The sequence below is a fragment of the Copidosoma floridanum genome, unplaced genomic scaffold (assembly GCF_036245765.1).
Source record: "Copidosoma floridanum isolate Cflo_tuat_1 unplaced genomic scaffold, Cflo_Japanese_pri ptg000017l, whole genome shotgun sequence".
Lineage (NCBI taxonomy): Eukaryota > Metazoa > Arthropoda > Insecta > Hymenoptera > Encyrtidae > Copidosoma > Copidosoma floridanum.
This window is the reverse complement of record NW_028321894.1, coordinates 4,529,303-4,548,463: the sequence shown is the minus strand read 5'-3', so window position 1 is coordinate 4,548,463 and position 19,161 is coordinate 4,529,303. Positions and strand designations below refer to the sequence as shown.

At 37.3% G+C, this 19,161-nt stretch overlaps 1 protein-coding gene across 1 annotated transcript in view; it reads left to right on the top strand.

Moving 5' to 3' along the window:
• The window catches only part of LOC106644845 (uncharacterized), a 2,208,360-nt gene that overhangs the window by 337,540 nt on the left and 1,851,659 nt on the right, over positions 1-19,161 (top strand). The window contains exon 6 of the mRNA XM_089592443.1: positions 11,414-11,599. Coding sequence (XP_089448569.1) covers positions 11,414-11,599 — 186 coding nt within the window. The remainder of the gene's footprint in view (positions 1-11,413; positions 11,600-19,161) is intronic.

Sequence of the window (19,161 nt, the reverse complement as noted above, 5' to 3'; positions counted from 1 at the left end):
TTGACCGACTGATAGAAGTGATAACGTGGCTCCGGAGCCGATAAGTATATCTACTGGACTTGGAATATGAAAACGGGGATCGGCAAGTTTCAAATTTGGTGGGATCGCTATTGACGACCGTGGAAAAGGCTCATAGGGTACGAAATTGGCTATTTTAGGGATGGTGAGAATAGTTAAAGTTTTCGCAAAATCGCTTGTACGTGACCGGAAATTAATCTCGACCTGATACTTGATACTTAGTAGTCGTTTTTAATGCGTTAATCACGCCCACGGAGATAGAACACGCATTTAACGGAAGTTTTAATTCACGCGCGAATTTTTCGGTTATAAAATGGGCCGTAGTACATGTGTCAAGAAGCGCGGGTGCTTCGACGAAATTACCCTGCGTATTTTTGACTCGAATAACTGCGCTCATCATTAGCTGTGACTGTGCGGCTCGGGTGGTCGTCTCTAGCTCGCCCACTCCAAATCACGCGCTTGGTTTCGCATTCTTCGAGTCGCAATGGAGAGACGTGTGATGCCGCTCGCCGCATGTTTTACAGGATCCTGCTTTACAGTGCTCTGAGTGTACTCCTTCGCAATTTTGGCACAATTTTTTCAGTTGAATAACTTTCCATCGCTCTTTGACGCATAACTTGTTGTATTCCGGGCAAGAGTAGATGCGGTGTGCCTCTCCGCAGCTCGAACATTTACATGCATTCGTATTAGTGACCATCGCAGTCGCCTTACCCGTGCTCTTCGCCCTTTTCGCAGCTGTCTCGAATTCTCGGTCGTCTTGACGCTTCGCCCCCTTTTTCTGATTTACCCGCCTGATTTCGTCCTTCATCGTAGACAACTGGAAAGTTGTCGTGTGGATGAATTTGAAAAACTGGTCAAGCGTTGGAAGAACATTTAAATCCAACGACTAGTCCCATTTGTGTCTGATGGGGATTGGAATGGCCCGCTCCAAAAAAAAACGCACGATCATCGATTTATCTGGTTTTATGCCTAACGAATGCAAAACATTCAGATGCTGACGTGTTTTATTGACTTATCTTGACAATGCCTGTGCGTTGGCAACCTCTAACGGTTTGATGATAATATTCATTAGAGCATCTAAATGTTTCGATGTAAAAACCTTTTTCTGATTATATGAATCAACGAGAACCTTTCACGCATTTTTTTAATTTTCTGCGGTCGCGTCGAAAATTGAAATTTTGTTTAAAGCCTTTTCCTGTAATGGGTTTTGTAAATAGAAAAATTTAACCAGGTCATCGATATCCGTACGCGCGTCTACCATGGTTCCGAACGCGTTTTTGATCGTGATCCATTTTTGGTGCTGACCGTCAAACTTGTGGAGTTCGGCGACTGGAAGTTTCAGAAGCTTTTGCTTCTCGGAAAAAGTTGACGAGCCGAGAGGTTGCATGCCGTTTATGGGATTGTTTACGGCCCCACCTGGTATGGACGTGATACATGCCGCAAGTGAATAATATCTGTTCCTAATATCCTCGATCGCGATGTGATTTTCATCGTCCGGATCAGGCTCGGCAAGTTCCTCGAAGGCTTCGCAGTGCAACTCTTCATACGTAATGAAAATAGTTTTCAACCGCTCAAGTCTCAGTATCGCATTGGTTTTGTCGATCGCTTTTTGTTCAAGAGCGTTCACGATCGTCGTAAGCTGACTCTTCAGGGTGGCACATTTTTTAAGGACGGCTCTATTTTGCGCCATCCTTACTTAACGGATGTAACCCTGTTAAAGGTAAAACTAATTTTTAGAGCAGAACAATAAAAACTTGATAAAAAAATACAAACTTGAAAAAACAAAAAAATTAATAAAAACTTGATAAAAAAATGAATTTAAAAAAAAAAAAAGAGTTAAACTTGTTACAAAAAATTAAAAAAAATTTACTTTTTGTTAAATTTTCTAAATATTGTATTGAAGTGAACGAAAAAACTATGGAAAGAATTAATTGATCAAACTAATTTGTGAAATTAACTGGACTGGAAATTAAATATACTAAGATAATAACGATAATAACTAAAAACCGAATTGAGTATCCTTGACGAATCAATTGTAGTTAATGCTACCCAAATAATAGTATGAACTGTTATAAAATTAGAATGTTAAAATGCTGAAAAATCCCGTGCAACCAGATGTTTAAGAATTACGCGACCGCAGCCCTTGGCGTGCAAGATCAAGCGCGTCTTACCGCCCCCCTTGTTATTGTCAGACTATCGATTCTCTTTCACTAGGCCTAGCTTTCCCGTGCGCGCGCGTTCCCGCTCATTAACGACGCGTGATCACGTCTCCCAACGAATCTTCATTTGTCTAAAAATTCTCGAAATTCAAATTGGATGTTCGCACTCAATTTCTTGCTTGCACAAACCGAAACTTGCGGGCCATTCCAATCCCCATCAGACACAAATGGGACTAGTCGTTGGATTTAAATGTTCTTCCAACGCTTGACCAGTTTTTCAAATTCATCCACACGACAACTTTCCATTTGTCTTCGATGGAGGACGAAATCAGGCGGGTGAATCAGGAAAAGGGGGCGAAGCGTCAAGAGGACCGAGAATTCGAGACAGCTGCGAAAAGGGCGAAGAGCACGGGTAAGGCGACTGCGATGGTCACTAATACGAATGCATGTAAATGTTCGAGCTGCGGAGAGGCACACCGCATCTACTCTTGCCCGGAATACAACAAGTTATGCGTCAAAGAGCGATGGAAAGTTATTCAACTGAAAAAATTGTGCCAAAATTGCGAAGGAGTACACTCAGAGCACTGTAAAGCAGGATCCTGTAAAACATGCGGCGAGCGGCATCACACGTCTCTCCATTGCGACTCGAAGAATGCGAAACCAAGCGCGTGATTTGGAGTGGGCGAGCTAGAGACGACCACCCGAGCCGCACAGTCACAGCTAATGATGAGCGCAGTTATTCGAGTCAAAAATACGCAGGGTAATTTCGTCGAAGCACCCGCGCTTCTTGACACATGTACTACGGCCCATTTTATAACCGAAAAATTCGCGCGTGAATTAAAACTTCCGTTAAATGCGTGTTCTATCTCCGTGGGCGTGATTAACGCATTAAAAACGACTACTAAGTATCAAGTATCAGGTCGAGATTAATTTCCGGTCACGTACAAGCGATTTTGCGAAAACTTTAACTATTCTCACCATCCCTAAAATAGCCAATTTCGTACCCTATGAGCCTTTTCCACGGTCGTCAATAGCGATCCCACCAAATTTGAAACTTGCCGATCCCCGTTTTCATATTCCAAGTCCAGTAGATATACTTATCGGCTCCGGAGCCACGTTATCACTTCTATCAGTCGGTCAAATACGCTTTTCGAACGGGAGCGATTTAACGTTGCAAAAAACACAATTAGGTTGGGTGATTGTGGGCGGTATTGCGAATGACGACCTCAAAAAATCAGCAGTGACGTGTAACTTAAGTGCTTTAACCGAACAGTTAGTGAAATTTTGGGAAATCATAGAGTTTAAAAACGTAGTGGGCGTATCAGATCCGGAGTCTCTATGCGAACGGAATTATGTAAAAAGTACAGCACGCGATCGAACCGGGCGGTATATTGTGCGTCTTCCATTTAACGACTAAGTAGCGGATTTAGGAAACTCTCGCGCGCAAGCCCTTCGTCGGTTTCATGCGATGCGTCGGAAAGTGCAAGCAGACGATGTACTCAATCGTTAATATACGAAGGTACTTGACGAATACATAGCACTTGGACGTATAACGTTGTTGCGAAACAAAACACCAGACGGATACTACATGCCACATCATGCGGTCGTAAAATCGTCGAGCAGTACGAAAAAGGTGCGTGTAGTATTCGACGCGTCCGCGAAAACTGACAGAGGCGTCTCGTTGAATCAAAAACTACTTGTACGCCCCACCATTCAACCAAAACTTTTCGAACATTTAATGCGATTTCGATCTTATGCATTCGTCTTAACCGCAGACATAAAAAAATGTATCGGCAGGTCTTAGTGCATCCCGACGACAGGCAATATCAGCGTATTTTTTGAAATCATGGGAAAGAGATCGCGGTATACGAGCTGAACACGGTTACGTTCGGAGTCACCTCTGCTCCCTATCTCACGATACGAACGCTTCACCAGTTTGCAGACGATGAGGGGCGTGATTTTCTGCGAGCAGCAAAAATTTTGAAACGCGACTTATACGTTGATGACCTGTTAACAGGTGCAAATTCGATCGAAGAACTTGTGATACTTCGCGACAAAATTATTGGTATCTTGGGGCGCGGAAAATTCAATATTCGCCAATGGGCATCTAACGATAAATACGCGTTCGATACGCTAGATCAGAAAATTTTTGAGAGTAATTGTGCGGTTAAGACGGAAGCAGTTTCGAAAACACTCGGGGTAACTTGGGATTTGCGAGCGGATACGTTTATTTATACCGTCAAAGAAATTACAATTTCAAATAAAATCACGAAGCGCCATATACTTTCCAAAATTGCAAAGATTTTTGATCCACCGGGTTTATTGGGGCTGGTAGTTCTGTACGCGAAATTAATTATTCAGGAGTATTGGAAACAAAAGTGTGATTGGGACGAATCGGTACCGCAGGAGTTGTATTCGCGATGGGTGGAGTTTGCGAACCAGCTGTCTCTCATCCGCAATTTTGCAGTAGACCGGAAAATCCTTATCGATAGGCCTACGAAAATCGAGTTACATGGATTTTGCGATGCGAGTCTATTAGGTTATGGTGCATGTTTTTATTTGCGTTCAGTAGATCGGTATGGAAATTGCGTTGTGCGTCTTGTATGTGCGAAGTCGCGAGTAGCTCCGGTAAAGTCGAAAACGATCCCGCAACTGGAACTATGTGGTGCCCTGCTCCTCATGAGATTGTACAGTGAAATGCGTCCATCTCTAGAATTTGAAATTCATAAAGTAGTACTCTGGTCGGATTCAACGATCGTATTGCATTGGCGTAGAAAATCACCAGAAACTCTTAAAGTTTTCGAAGCAAACAGAGTTAGCAAAATTCAAGCGCTGGACGTCGTTCACGAATGGATGCATGTGCGAACGAAAGATAATCCGGCTGATGCACTGTCCCGAGGTCAATTATCTACCGAGTTTAAAAAAAATCGAATGTGGCTGAATGAACCTGAGTGGTTGAAAAAATTCGAAAGCGAGTGGCCGAGAATGGCGTTAACGTCACCGAGTGAATTACCAGGTCTTAAGAGCAAAACGTGTCTTTTAGTAAATTCAGGGGTAGAAATTTTTTCGCGATTTTCCTCATATTCCGAGTTAGTTAACGTGATTGCGTATTGTCTTGGTATGCGTCGTTCAAATAAGTTCAAAGGGAAATTAATCAGCGTTGAAGAAAATCTTAAAGCGGAGCGTCGGGTGTTAAAATTAATTGAAGCAGAGCAATTGGCTGAAGAAATTGCACGTATATCTGCATCTAAAAAGGTAAAAAGTGCTCGGTTAGCAGCGTTCGATCTATTTGTTGATGAGCATGGTATTTTACGAGTTGGCGGACGCTTAAAAACGCGAAAATTTCCTTCGATCAAAGGTATCAAATTTTATTACCATTGCACCATCATGTATCTGATTTGATAATCCGAGATGCGCACTATCGTACTTTGCACGCGGGAATCCAAACTACATTACACACTATAAGACAGCATTTTTGGTTGTTCGACGGAAAACAACAAGTTCGAAAAATCGTACGAAAATGCGTAGATTGCGTGCGTTATCGCTCTAATTCGATTCATAGTAAAATGGGAAATTTGCCATCAGCACGCGTTACTAAGTCAGGCGCATTTACTTACGTAGGAATAGATTTTTTTGGGCCGATGTACATCAAAGAGAAGAAACTGTGGAATCGTAATCGCGTCAAGGTTTATGGTTGTGTGTTTGTATGTATGGCATCGAAAGTAGTGCATATCGAAATAGTGAGCGATTCAACCACCGAAGGATTTTTAGGCGCATTTAAGCGTTTTTTGCGGCCGACGCGGCATTCCCAAACACGTGTTTTTGGACAACGGCACGAATTTTGTCAGAGCAAGTAATGAATTACAAGAAATGTTTGCTCTGTTCAACTCCGACCAGTTTCGTGACGATGCTGATCATTTCACAGTCCAGAGAAACATCATCTGACATTTCAATCCGCCGCTTTCACCACACTTTGGTGGGATTTGGGAGTCGGTAGTAAAATCGTTTAAACACCATCTTAAGCGAGTGATCAGCGAACAACTCTCAACCTTTAAAGTACTTAATACCCTCGTTATCGAAATCGAAGCCATTCTTAATTCTAGACCACTTTATAGTATATCGAATAATCCTAATGATATAGCGGCCATCACGCCGGCACATTTATTAATCGGAAGACCGTTGAATTTTTTCTGGAAGCTGACCTTACTTGTGCTCCAGGTAACCGATTGTCAGCATGGCGTTTCATCACGAGAGCACGACAAGATTTTTGGAAGCGATGGCACCTGGAATATTTGCACGAACTTCAACGTCGACAAAAGTGGAGCAAGTCCAATCATGAGATTAGTATCGATTCCGTCGTCCATCTCATCGATAGAAATCAACCCTGCATGCGATGGCGGCTGGGGGTTGTCATCGAGATCCACACGGGCGCTGATGGCATCGTACGAGTCGTTACCGTTAAAACTGAGCAAGGGAGCTTCAAACGCAACGTCACATCGTTGTGTCCACTTCCGATTTCATCGTCACAAGAAGAAGACTAAATTTTCGATCGTGTTGTCTGTCTTATATTAAACCGATTTGTGTAAACATCGCTCGAATTGTAAACACACTTACACACCACTACACTCTTACACCATCGTACGATTCGCACAGTAAGCACTTTTTTGAATACGCTACACATATGATGTTTTCGATTTGCTCACCTTCTCTCGCAACGGGGGGAGCATGTTTAGTCGAAATGACAAGAAATTTGTAGACCGCCTTGTGAGCGATGGAGGATCAACCTCGCAGCACGCCAAAGGTGGCAACACACCGAGTTCACACAAAATTCATCACATATTCACATATGCAAGCGCCGGTCAATTTCTTTCTTACCTTCATCCTTTTTCTCCTTTTGTGTCAGTCGGTACAATTAATCGCTCTTGCGCCAACTCATTAAGTCTCTCTCTATACTCTCATTAGCTAAACATTTCTCTCCTTCTCTATCATGCACCTACATCTCCATCTCCTTTGCTCCCATTAAGTGTCCTCGGGTCATAGGTCTCTCCCCCTCTCTTAATTGCTTACATCATTCTCTCTCTCTCTCTTTTCCCGGCTTTTCACATAAGGTGTAAGATATTGATGGGTCCTGACGACTGCAGCGGGTAGGAGAATTAAAAAGGGAAGGGGGGTCTTGCGACAACTTTGGGTGGGTGATTTGGGTCAGTTCCAAACTATCTGTCTATACAAAGCGGTCTACAGTTGTCAACTGCGATCTCGAGTATCTGGCATAGTTGGGTATTATATTCGTCCTACTGGTTTCTACATCTTTCCTCATCATCATCACGCACATGTGTATCTGAGAGTCACCTTTATGGGGTTAATTTTTCTCACGCTTTCCTTTTTTATCATCATTGTTATCTGCATCATCTTCGAGAAGCTTGGCGTGCTGCGAGTAAAGCACGGCGAAAATCCGCTTCATGGACCGTGAGACGTTTTTTGAGACACGTGCGGACGCGCACGTATACGTTTTCTACACGCAATGCACAAGTACACACTCTTGATTGCAGGAAGTTTATCTTAAATTTATTGTTCAACCTCACTCGTTTGTATTTTTCATTAATTTTTCTTCTCTTGGGTTTTTCTCTTCGGAGTTTTTCCCTTGAGCCACGAAGTATATCTTCGTTCTTGGCTCATAATCAGTGCATTTTTAATTTATTTCACCTATAGTTTATTCCCATCCTCCGTTCTGATAAATTCAGCAAAATTGTCTTTTTTTTAGGAGGATTTTAATTAATCATTTGTAAATTGAGTAGTTTTTTGTGCCACGATCCTTCCTAAATTTTAAGTAACAAATTAGTTGACTTTGTCAAAATAGACGCAGCCAACAGGGCAGCAACACTCTTGCTACAATTGAGTATGGATGATATCGAATGCATGAATCACCAATTTAATTCAGCTCATTGTGCTGTGAAGAATGCTACAGCTTTAAAAAAAATGGATTTTAAAAGAGCAGCAACGACAAAAGGATATTTTTAATCAATGTACACCTGATACACAATACTTTTGCAATAAAGTAGTTCTTCATGAATCTATGTCGATTTTTTTCATTCACGCCTCCTTATTACTGCGCCGATTAAAATTACTTTATCGTATTAACTGACTCTATTCGTTGGCGAGGTACTGCGGTGAAGAGGAGTTAGCCAAACAATATTGGGATACGCTTTCGGTTATGAAATGGTATACATGTTCTCTGGCAACACGCATCACTCGATACGCCCGCTCTTGAGAAAAAAATATGATGCTGGTACATTATACGCCTAAATAAGAAGCGAAGAGTTATCGGCCACGGCTTACGCATACGTGTATCCTAGTATGACTCGTTGCACCTGCTCTTGCTAAGAAAAAAATATTACACTGGAACATTATACGCCTATAAATAATAAGCGAGAAGTCATCGGCCACGGCTAACACATCCGTATAGATAAGAAATAATAGCTCCATTAACTTGGCAAGGTACTGCATTGAGTAAGCCAACGTTGGTCGCAGCTGAACGGGATACGCGATCCGCTACATCCACTGATACACGTTCATGCTTGATCATCTTCCTCTCGCGCTGTACGTTGGGCTTGTCACACCTACACCTTTCGGACCCATCCTGATGACGTCGGAGCTTGATTCGCGGTCGGAAAGGAAGGGAGCTGTCAAAATCATCCGACATCACAGCATTCGGAAGAGGCCCCCTTCCCCTGACGTTACCATCCGAGTAGTCCGCACCACCCACCGCCCCTACCGCCCGTGCCCCTCCTCCCACCGCCCGATTAGCCCCCACCACCGCCTCTGCTCTACCGCCCGATCAGCCCCCACCACCGCCTCTCCTACACCACCTCTTCTCCACCCACAGCTATAGCTAGAGCCTCTTCCCTCACCACTACCTCAGGGGGGGAGCTGGGGGGGTGCCAGAACCGCCATGGTTTACCTACTTATGCAGTAAATGTAAAGATCAACATAGTTAAGAATCTATGTACAAGTATATTTTATTCACTAAATGTTGAACGAACCTAATATTTCTCTTGTTATTAAGTTTCCGTTAAAAAAGTGTAGGGATAGTTAACTTATACCGAAGCTGAAGCAGTCACATACTTTTAAAATACTGTTCTTGCTAGAAGAGGCTTCTTACTATGAATGAAGTAATATACTTCAGAAACAGCGTATAAAAGAAATGGGGTGCATGCTGTAACAAGGTAATAAAATGACAAAGACAGACATACTGATCTTTTTTACTTTTGAATAAATATACTTACTTATGACTACTTATGACAGTGGCTGCTGCTGCGAAAGTCTAAAATTTAAAGTTATGATCATATGTAAGGATTTATTGTGGCAAGGTGAATGTGTAAAAGCTTTTCATGCAAGTAGCTTAATTGTGTATAGAATTTCGTTTAAAATTTTTCGTAGGGAATTCTATTGATAGTCATTCTTCATGTAGATTATTTTTGTAAAGAGGATTATCGTGTAAAGTTCAAGTGTGTTCTTGATTTAGACTAAAATAACATGTACGAAATAAAGATAAAATTTAATCATCGGATTGAACAATATTGTTCGAAAGAATAATCTGCTATATTTTTATTGTGTATCGTTTTGGCCTTATAAAAACATAAACGTTGTCTTTGTTTTAGTCTAGAATGTTAAAATAATAAATTTCAATGGGTGTGCAATATTAATAAAAAAAGAATGTAGGTAATTCTTATGCTGAATTCTAAAGTATCAGAATTAAATATTCTCCCTTTTAATGAGTTGGAAGTTTTGCGTATTAAAAAATGGGGGTAGTCTTCTGGTGAGAAGAACGCTGTGTTTGCTTAAACTGGTCAAGTTGTAAGGATTTTTTTAAAACGTACATATGCTTCCACAGTTAAGCTAAGCAAAGTAATTATATGCACAGTTTTGTTTTGACTCTACGTACCAGTGTTAGCCTACTATACAAAGACTAAATAAAAGTTTGTGATGTGAGCCTCTTTGTCAAAGGTGTTGATAGGTACATGTGTGCTGCTGCTGATGGTATACTAGTAATATTTTGACGAAGAAAGAATGCTTGGATGTACAAGTCTCATAGAAGTGTTAGTTTGCAGCTTACAGTGCTTACTTTTCATATGTATTACGGTATAATTATCAAATTAAACGGCTCAACTAGAGAAAGTATGCATACGCTTTACTTTATTGGTGGAAGCGAATCAAAATTTTTATTAAATGACCTTAAATAAACAAGACCATTCTATGTTTATTTGTATGCATCACTATATTAATTTAAAGTGGACAGACGTCTTCACTAATTTCCAGAAAATTCAGGACTTATCACTTTAAGATAAAGGAAGTCGGGAAAAACAATTTACTTAGAGGTGTACTTGCAGACGTTTTAGCCGTTGCCCGGTTAAAATGTAGTGTATCTGCTGTGTATTTTAATTAGTAGATACATTATCATTAAAAATTTTTAGTTAATTGTTTATTTAAGAAATGCTTTTGCTTTTTCTCCATTTTTACTAAAGTAAGACTAGACCACCATCTGTTGGAAATGACAAAAGATGTATTTTGAGTAAAAATGTGTTCAAAAGTATGTTCAGAGCCTAAAAAAGAGATCGATTCGTATGGTAATTTATTACAGTAGAGCATATAAAATGCCTTTAATATAAAATTATCCTAAAGAAACGAGTTGGTACACCTACGTAGAAAAAAGAATCAAGCCAAAATATTGATTTGGATCTTTAAGAAAAAAACAGAGAAAGTATACGTAGAAGAATCCAGCACATGAGACTTATGTATACCTCAATAAAAAATGGTAAGGACATGTTTTGAATATTTTCTCTTATGTGCTCGTTTAGTCACTGAGATAAGATATATTTCAGCGTAACAGTTTTGAGTTATAAGGTTACACATTAAGTCCCAGAGGTAAATGCTTTTCAAACTTACGATAAAATTCATTTTGCGTGTTAAAGTTACTTAAAATTTAGTATAGAATGACAACAAGTTGGTTACTTGAACAGGACAATTAAAATAGTCCTGCTCAAGCGACCAAATTTGTTCTCATTCTACAGTAAATTTTAGAAAATTAAGCAAGTTTTAGATGATTGGAGCTTCTGTTATACATTCATAGTTAAAACTGTTTCTTTTGACATGAAATATCTTTTTATAAACGTACGTTTTTAGTGTTACATTTGATTGCATAGAAAAAACATAACAAGAAGTAATTTTAATTGTTACAGCTCAACATTGTCAGTTACTGGAATGTCTTATGGCAATGAAGACTGAAGTAATAAGAGATTTGCTTTGTGTTATTGCTTATGGTACTAAGTCTGCAAGAGCGTCAGCAACAAGGCTACTTTTTTATTACTGGCCTTTATTTTATCCAAACTCACTCGATCATAAGTTATATACAATAAAAGTGGCAAGTAAGTGGATCTTATAATCTTTTATGACATATTTGTTCAAATTGACTAATACTCCTGGATTAGAAAATAAAATTAAAATTTCATAATTCTCAAAGAAAGTATGGAAATCTTGTAACAGTCCTTAATAAAAAGGTTCAAATAAAACGTCCAATGACAGTTGGTAAATAATTAAAAACAACGTCCAATGGTGGTACTGTCAAATTTTGAATTTATTAAAAAACAAAACGACGTTTCGGCCGTTTGGACAACGTCCTGGCCCTCATCAGGTACAAAAATCTCTGACTCTTACGAAAGGGATGTAAAATCGTAATGATTACGATTTTACATCCCTTTCGTAAGAGTCAGAGATTTTTGTACCTGATGAGGGCCGGGACGTTGTCCAAACGGCCGAAACGTCGTTTTGTTTTTTAATAAATTCAAAATTTGACAGTACCACCATTGGACGTTGTTTTTAATTACTTAATAAAAAGGGTTAGTTTGAACTAGAATAATTTTTGCGCGTAAAATATAATAAGAAAACGCTTTTACAAACTCTCATTTTCATAACGGTACATGTATTTCATTACTATTTTACAACAATGCTCTACAAAAAAACTTGTAGACAATTCATAGAACGTCCCATTATTCACACTCCAGATTTAATTGCAAATAAAATGTCCCTCTGTAGATACTAAAGACTTTTATTATATATTTTCATCTTAAACTAAATCTCTTTACATACTCGCATGAAAAGATATGGGTGTGTGTATGTGTGTATGTGTCTGTGTGCCTGGGCGTGTAGGTGGAATATAACAAATATTACTTTCTATCAAAATGCATGCTTAATAAATAGTGAAGTTATGCAGACGTCTGAATTACTTCATCTTATCCTCATAATTACGTGCTCACTAACATAACTGTCCATATAAGTCACTTTTTCTCAACACATACTTGTATAAACATTGGTTTATCTGAGTTAGTGTCACTGGTGAGTAAAACACTTTTCATACAACAAAGTTTTTCTTTATTATTATCGTCACTATTAATTTTAACTCCTTCGTTTCTTGCTCTTCTTTCCCGAACTGCTGTACTTACTGTAGAAAAAGTCAAAAAGCAAGCGACTAAATGCCAATTTGAGTGTAAAGCAGGCTTTTTAAATTCTAAGATTGTCTCTAAATAAAACTTTATCATCAACCTTAGGAAGATGAGTGTCTGAAGAAAGGTTTCTGTAAAATGCAGGTGAATTAAACCAACAAAGACTGGTAATGGTGTAGAAGAGCAGTACTAATGGTGTGCAAGGTAAGATATGGCTCCAATATCATCAGATTAAAAGGCACTGTGTACGGACATGTGACTTTCTTCGTATACAAACTAATTACTTACGAGCCCAATAATCTGAATGTATTGATGCACTTGGCTTGGTAAAATCTATCAAGCGTACGGTGTACTAAGGTTAATAAATTTTTGGAAAGTAAGTGACTATGCGTTAGCAGAAAGATCATCTAAGAAAAAATATAACTCCAGTTGTACATAATGTAGCTCGTACTTTGCTATTCGAGTTCAAAGGCATCTTTTTTTTTAACAATAAAATAAAGCCGTTATGAAAAAGGTCTTCAACCAAATTCAAACAGTATACTAATAATAGTATTAATTCAATCTTTAAGTTTCTTAGAGTTAAGCTTTGATGTTAGTTGAACTAAGTACAAATTACACGAGTAGAAAGAACGCTTGGATTATATTATAAATGATGCTCCGTTTCAAATGTGAGTTTAAACCTTTGAGATAAAAAATAACTTTGATGTTGTGCACTGCGGATAGAACAAATTAAAACAAATTTTTGAAAATTTTTAGACCTTGATAAATGAAAAAAAAATATGAACGTTATATATGGCTAAAAAATGTAAGAAAAAAAAAATTAAGATAATGCCATAAAGTGCTTAGCCCTAAAAACCATTTTCTATAACTACAATTTTGTAAAATTTTTTACGAAAGCCCGTATAGCTTACCTCTTACTGCGTGAGTCATAAAGATTCTTATTCTCCTTGTATAAACTTCAGCTACAAGACCAAATAACCTTTTTGATTGCTAGAACTTCTTAATAACAAATATCCACCATGTAATGGTATTTCTGCTTTCTTGTTTTTATTTATAGTAACATCCCTGTGATTATGATTGACATACATTTTGTTGACAAGGTCCCAGTACAGCTTAACTCTTATTAGGCGTAAGATCTGAACTGCACCAACTGTCACATGTTCAAATAGCCATTTTTTTCTTAGAGTTAGCCAGTAAATGTTACTTTCAAGATAGAAGAAGCTTTTACTTTTTAAAACTAAGTATTTATTAAAAAATACCTCTTTATATTTGTACATAAAAATGCTGTCGAAAAAAAATGATATAAATACAAGTACATAACACTAATGTGCTATCGAAAATACGCTTAAATTGCAGACTCTGATTTTTCACTTATTTTTACTGTATACTATGTAAAGTGGTGCCCTTCAAGACTAGGTACTAATAGAGTTGGATTAAAACTGCCTTCACCAAGTCTTACGAGGTACCTAAGTAAAATTGTGTAGGGACATAAACAGGCTAACAATGCCCCAGATACGTGGAACACACCTTTTTTCGGATTACTTACTATACAATGTACAACTGTATACTGTCTTGTGTTGAAGTTACATTTTGTACCTTTATAAACTAAATTAAAACTTAACCTACAGTTCCGTATTACATCGTGTGACAAAACAGTATTATCTTAGTACATAAGTGCATGGTACTAAATAGTATGGTTTTTTTTTTTTTTTTTTTTTTAACTGGTATTTCCTGATATGATGCGTCCGTTCTCTTATGCGCACTTTTACGTATACACATTTGATCATGTGCACAACCTTCTTAGCTATAAAGCTTATAAACAAAAGTCCGTAAACATACTTACATTTGAGTTTTTAATTTCTTGACTCCTAAAAAAGTAATTAACTGAAATAAAAGTTCTACGTTATCTACAGCTACAAACTAAACAAAAAAAAAACCAATGAACAATGTTCAAAATTTTTTTTTATAATAAGTTCTGTGCCAGAATTTAAGTAGTGAATTCCTTCTATAGTGACAAGTTTACGATACAATATTCATGCAGCTAAAGCTACTTCAAACCAATCATTAGATTTCTCTCTGAATTGTACTTCAACCTTTTACAACATTTAGCGCAAGTTCTTACTTAATCCTAAAAAATGTAGGTCACTGTATGGGGCTTAACTAGTTAATACATTTAATTATACGTTTACCGTAGCCAATTTTTAAAATGAAGAGAAAATTTCGTATTCCACAAACCACTAATAAGACTTTTTTCTCAGACACAAATCTCTGTTAATAATTTTATTAATTTTACAATCACAGCAAAAGTTTGAGGCTCAATATACCTTACACAGATTAATTCTACACAATGACATTTTTCAACGTAAAAAAATTTTGCACAAAAATACCCTGCGCAAGTATTTTGTATGTAATATTATTTATCTCAATAATAATCTCACACATAAATTGTAGTACACAAAAATTTTGTGCACACGTAAAGTGAAGCAATTTAAAACACATCATAAGTATACACAATACTGTTCTACACAAAATTTTACTACACAAGGTAAGTGCAGCGATTTAATACACAGCGTAAGTTCGAACAACATTTTCTTACACAGATATTTGCTACACAAGGTAAGTTCTGCAGTTTAATACACATAGTAAGTCTACACAAAACTTTTCTCTACACAATATGAGTGCAGCCGTGTAATGAGTATGATGACCTACAGCGTTGGCCACGATAGTCGAAAGTTTGATGCCTAACGCAACCTTCAGGCCGTAAATTAGTATCGTCGGTGAAGCCCAGTAGAGCTCAGTGCCACCACCGATCAAATCGTGAACTTACATCTATAAACATAGTTATATATAGTTACACTGAGCTCTGATGGGCTTCACCGACGACACTAACATACGGCCTTAAGGTTGCGTTAGGCATCAAACTTTTGATCATCATGGCCAACGCTGATGACCTACCAAACTAATCTCAGATGGCGCAACAGGTACTTATGACTCTAGCCAATGAGATGTGAGAACGATTTATCCACGAAAGTATACATATATATGTAATGGTTGTCGTCTGCACTCTGCACTGCACTGCATAAACCGTTCTCATATCTCATTGGCTAGAGCCCTAAGTACCGGTTGCACCATTTGAGATCAGTTTCCTAGGTCGCCATTCCCATACAAATCATAGGCATGTGTAATTAAATTTTCTGCACGAATATTGTCTACAAAGAGTTTAAATTTATTGGAGCAATAGCGTTTCGTATAATGTATGGTTATAACTATTTTTAACTAGACAAAGAAACTTTTTAAGTTGTTCCAAGGAGAATACCACATTTGTTGACTTATATTGTATTCGCTTTGTGCATATTGCGGCAAAAACTTGAACTTCGAGTCCAAGTCCCATTCAAAATATACGTGTAATTGCCCGACACTAGCGCCAAATAGCTTAAACACATGGGTTCCGAGCTAGTGTTAGCCCTAATTATCCTGAATTTTTGACACTGGTGCTACAGTATCACTAATCTCCATAAAATCTACCTTTTAACAAAAATAAAAGGTCACATAAATTTATTGCCTTTATTTATTTCTTTTTCAACATTGCTTCAAGTTTTATATACAGTGGCAACGAATCGTATTCTCTCAAATAACTTATCAGCCCAGTAAACATGTTATATGTTTACCTACTATATTTTCCTCGATAAGGAATGTATGGTGTTAAGCTTAATCGAGAGGCCACCAGGACCCACCTTCCTCATTCATGGATGTATTCATATATCCGTGTGAATTTTATGAGTGTGTTTATACATAAGTGTACAATGCATTTATAGACATAATCACAAACTCATAACGTAGCAGACGACAGTCCAAGCAAACGGACAATCACACACATGCAGAGATGAACACATGAATATTTACTACTGTAACATTGTAATAAGATGCGTATGATTAAGATATGTTGAACATAAATAAAGCTTAAATAATTTATATTTATATGCATGTATAGATTATTTGAACTTAAAAATAAAAAAGCTTTACCCCCCAGCTCGCTCCGCTCACCGATCCCCAGACCATGGTATATAGTTATTTTCTTTGCTACATTTTTTTAGGAATATGTTTGTTGGAGTCTTTTTCAACTTAATTTATGTTTATACATATAGAATTGACTATGTCCTAGCATAGTCCCTCTGCCCACTCTGCTCTCTTACCCCATATTATAAGTAAGAAAAATTTTTCATACAAGTCTTACGTTTTCTTTGTCATGTTTGTTAAATAAAATAATGTGAAGCTCTAAAATGTATGTTTTTATTATTAAAAATCATTTTACAGAAAATAAAAGATAAAATATTTATTAACAAATGTTTAAATATTATCAAACAGTTATTGCTAATCTTTAAATCCAAAAACAACTGAACAAGTTCATATTTACATTTTATAAAATTGGAGAGATACAAATTTTTTTTTATTTGATTGTTACATGTACCATTTTTTTCATTATTTAAATAGAAACAATTGTGTTTACAAGTGGTTACATAATTTTTTTTTAATACATAAGTTAATCAATATTCTTTGCTTGCCCTTTTGTAATTGAAATTTGTTTTCTACTTAGCTATTATTAAAATCCTTATAACAATATAATATAGGAAGAAATTATCAGTTAACGAAAGAAAATTTTTTTAGGTGATTTCAAAAGCGACATCATTTTTAAAATATCTGTTATTTTAGTTGTTGTTTACATTATACTATAAGTTATTATTCAATCTCTATATTACAATACTATACTTTAGTATTGTTGCAATGGCTTCCACAATTTCATTGTAATTTCTTTCAAAAGCTAATGCACCGTGGTAGTACCTCAAAAATAAAATGAGTTGAGAAATAATTATTATAATAGAAGGATGGCAATCGGCAGATCGGGGGCTTAGCTATCGCTGACATTCGTACAACTTAATAATATATAGCGGTTGCTCAGTCGGCTAGGATGTGGGTCGGCACACGCAGGAGACCGCGGTTAGATTCCCGGTCAGTACAACTTTTCGAGCAAGTACAACCTCTGTAAATTTTCACATGTGCTTTTTTACTACGCATTGCTACTCGTGAAGAATCCTTTCTAAAGTGTCTAGTGCTCTAAGTAGTAGACCTTTGTGTACCCGGACATATGACACTATAATGTATAAAAAAAAAAAAATTTAATATAGGACAATACATGCATGCAACTGTCTATTAGTGTGTGTGCGTATAGAAGTGTCAGTAATCACTGTAATCTGTGGTCAGTGCGTTACAAAATTAGTATCTGGTTAGTATAGTAAGTATATAAGCTACAGTCTGGGGACCGTCTAGTATCGCACAGTGGGTTCTGCGTTCATATGGCAGGACTGATATGAGGCTTCTTCTAGCTCAAAATCGGGTCAGATGAAACAAACTTTCGGCGTTCGGAGAATTAGAAGTTTCCTAGATGTCACGTTATCCGTTTATTTATTCATCCATTCTTAACCTCACTCACTAGATGCGTAATATACTATTTACAATTGCTTTAAGTTTTATACAGTGGCTATCAATTTTACTCTTATAAATTTTCAACTTAGTACAAATGTAAAATGTGTCAAGTGATATTTTATTGCACATTTCACTTTTTGTATGAAACTCGTGATACATATAGTACCATAGTATTATATTGCAAGTACACCCCATTGTACGGATTTTACATACCCTACAATTCCTACTTCTACCAACTTTGTCAATATAATGTCCTCCCTGTTGTATGACTCTGGTAAAATATGATTTAAAAAAATCTTATAGGGGTAAATGTGTGCCTTTGCACCAAAACTTGATACAGTAGTGGTCTACAACTCTATAAGTGTAACATTAAAACCTTAGAAATTCTTTAACGAACCATATAAAGTACTTCCAGTCTGCTAAAATTCTTTGTCATTTTCCTGATATAAGTAATCTGTGGATCGTGTTTTATGGATTTTTAATCAGTCAAATACAATCAATATGTTATCTTATTAGTTTATATAAGGTTAATATTACACGTTAAGTTTTATGTCATCTAGTACCAGGAAATATTTATAAATCTTACTAATATATAAAGCAAAGTCGCTAAAACCGTTGTAATCGCTAACCACGAAGACTACTGAACCGATTTTGCTGAAATTTCGAACACTGATTCATGATACTTCCTAGATGGTTTTAGTATAGTTTTTACCTTAAAAAATTTAATAACAATAGCAATAAATAAGCTTAAAGTTTTGCAAAAATACGCCAGCTTTTCACTTTAGTTCAGTAAAATCCGCTAGGTGGCGTCGACACAAAATCGAGGCTACCTGCAACATAATTAAATAAGTGTAGTTATAATACGCTGGAGCGTCTCGATAGTGATGTAGTCGAGCTTTGGCAGTTCAACAAGCCATATTGAAAATGCTGACGATAGTCTTGAGGCTGGGTATCCCGGTTACGGACAATACTCTTCTCTAAGGGGGAAGGGACCTAGGTGTCCATTC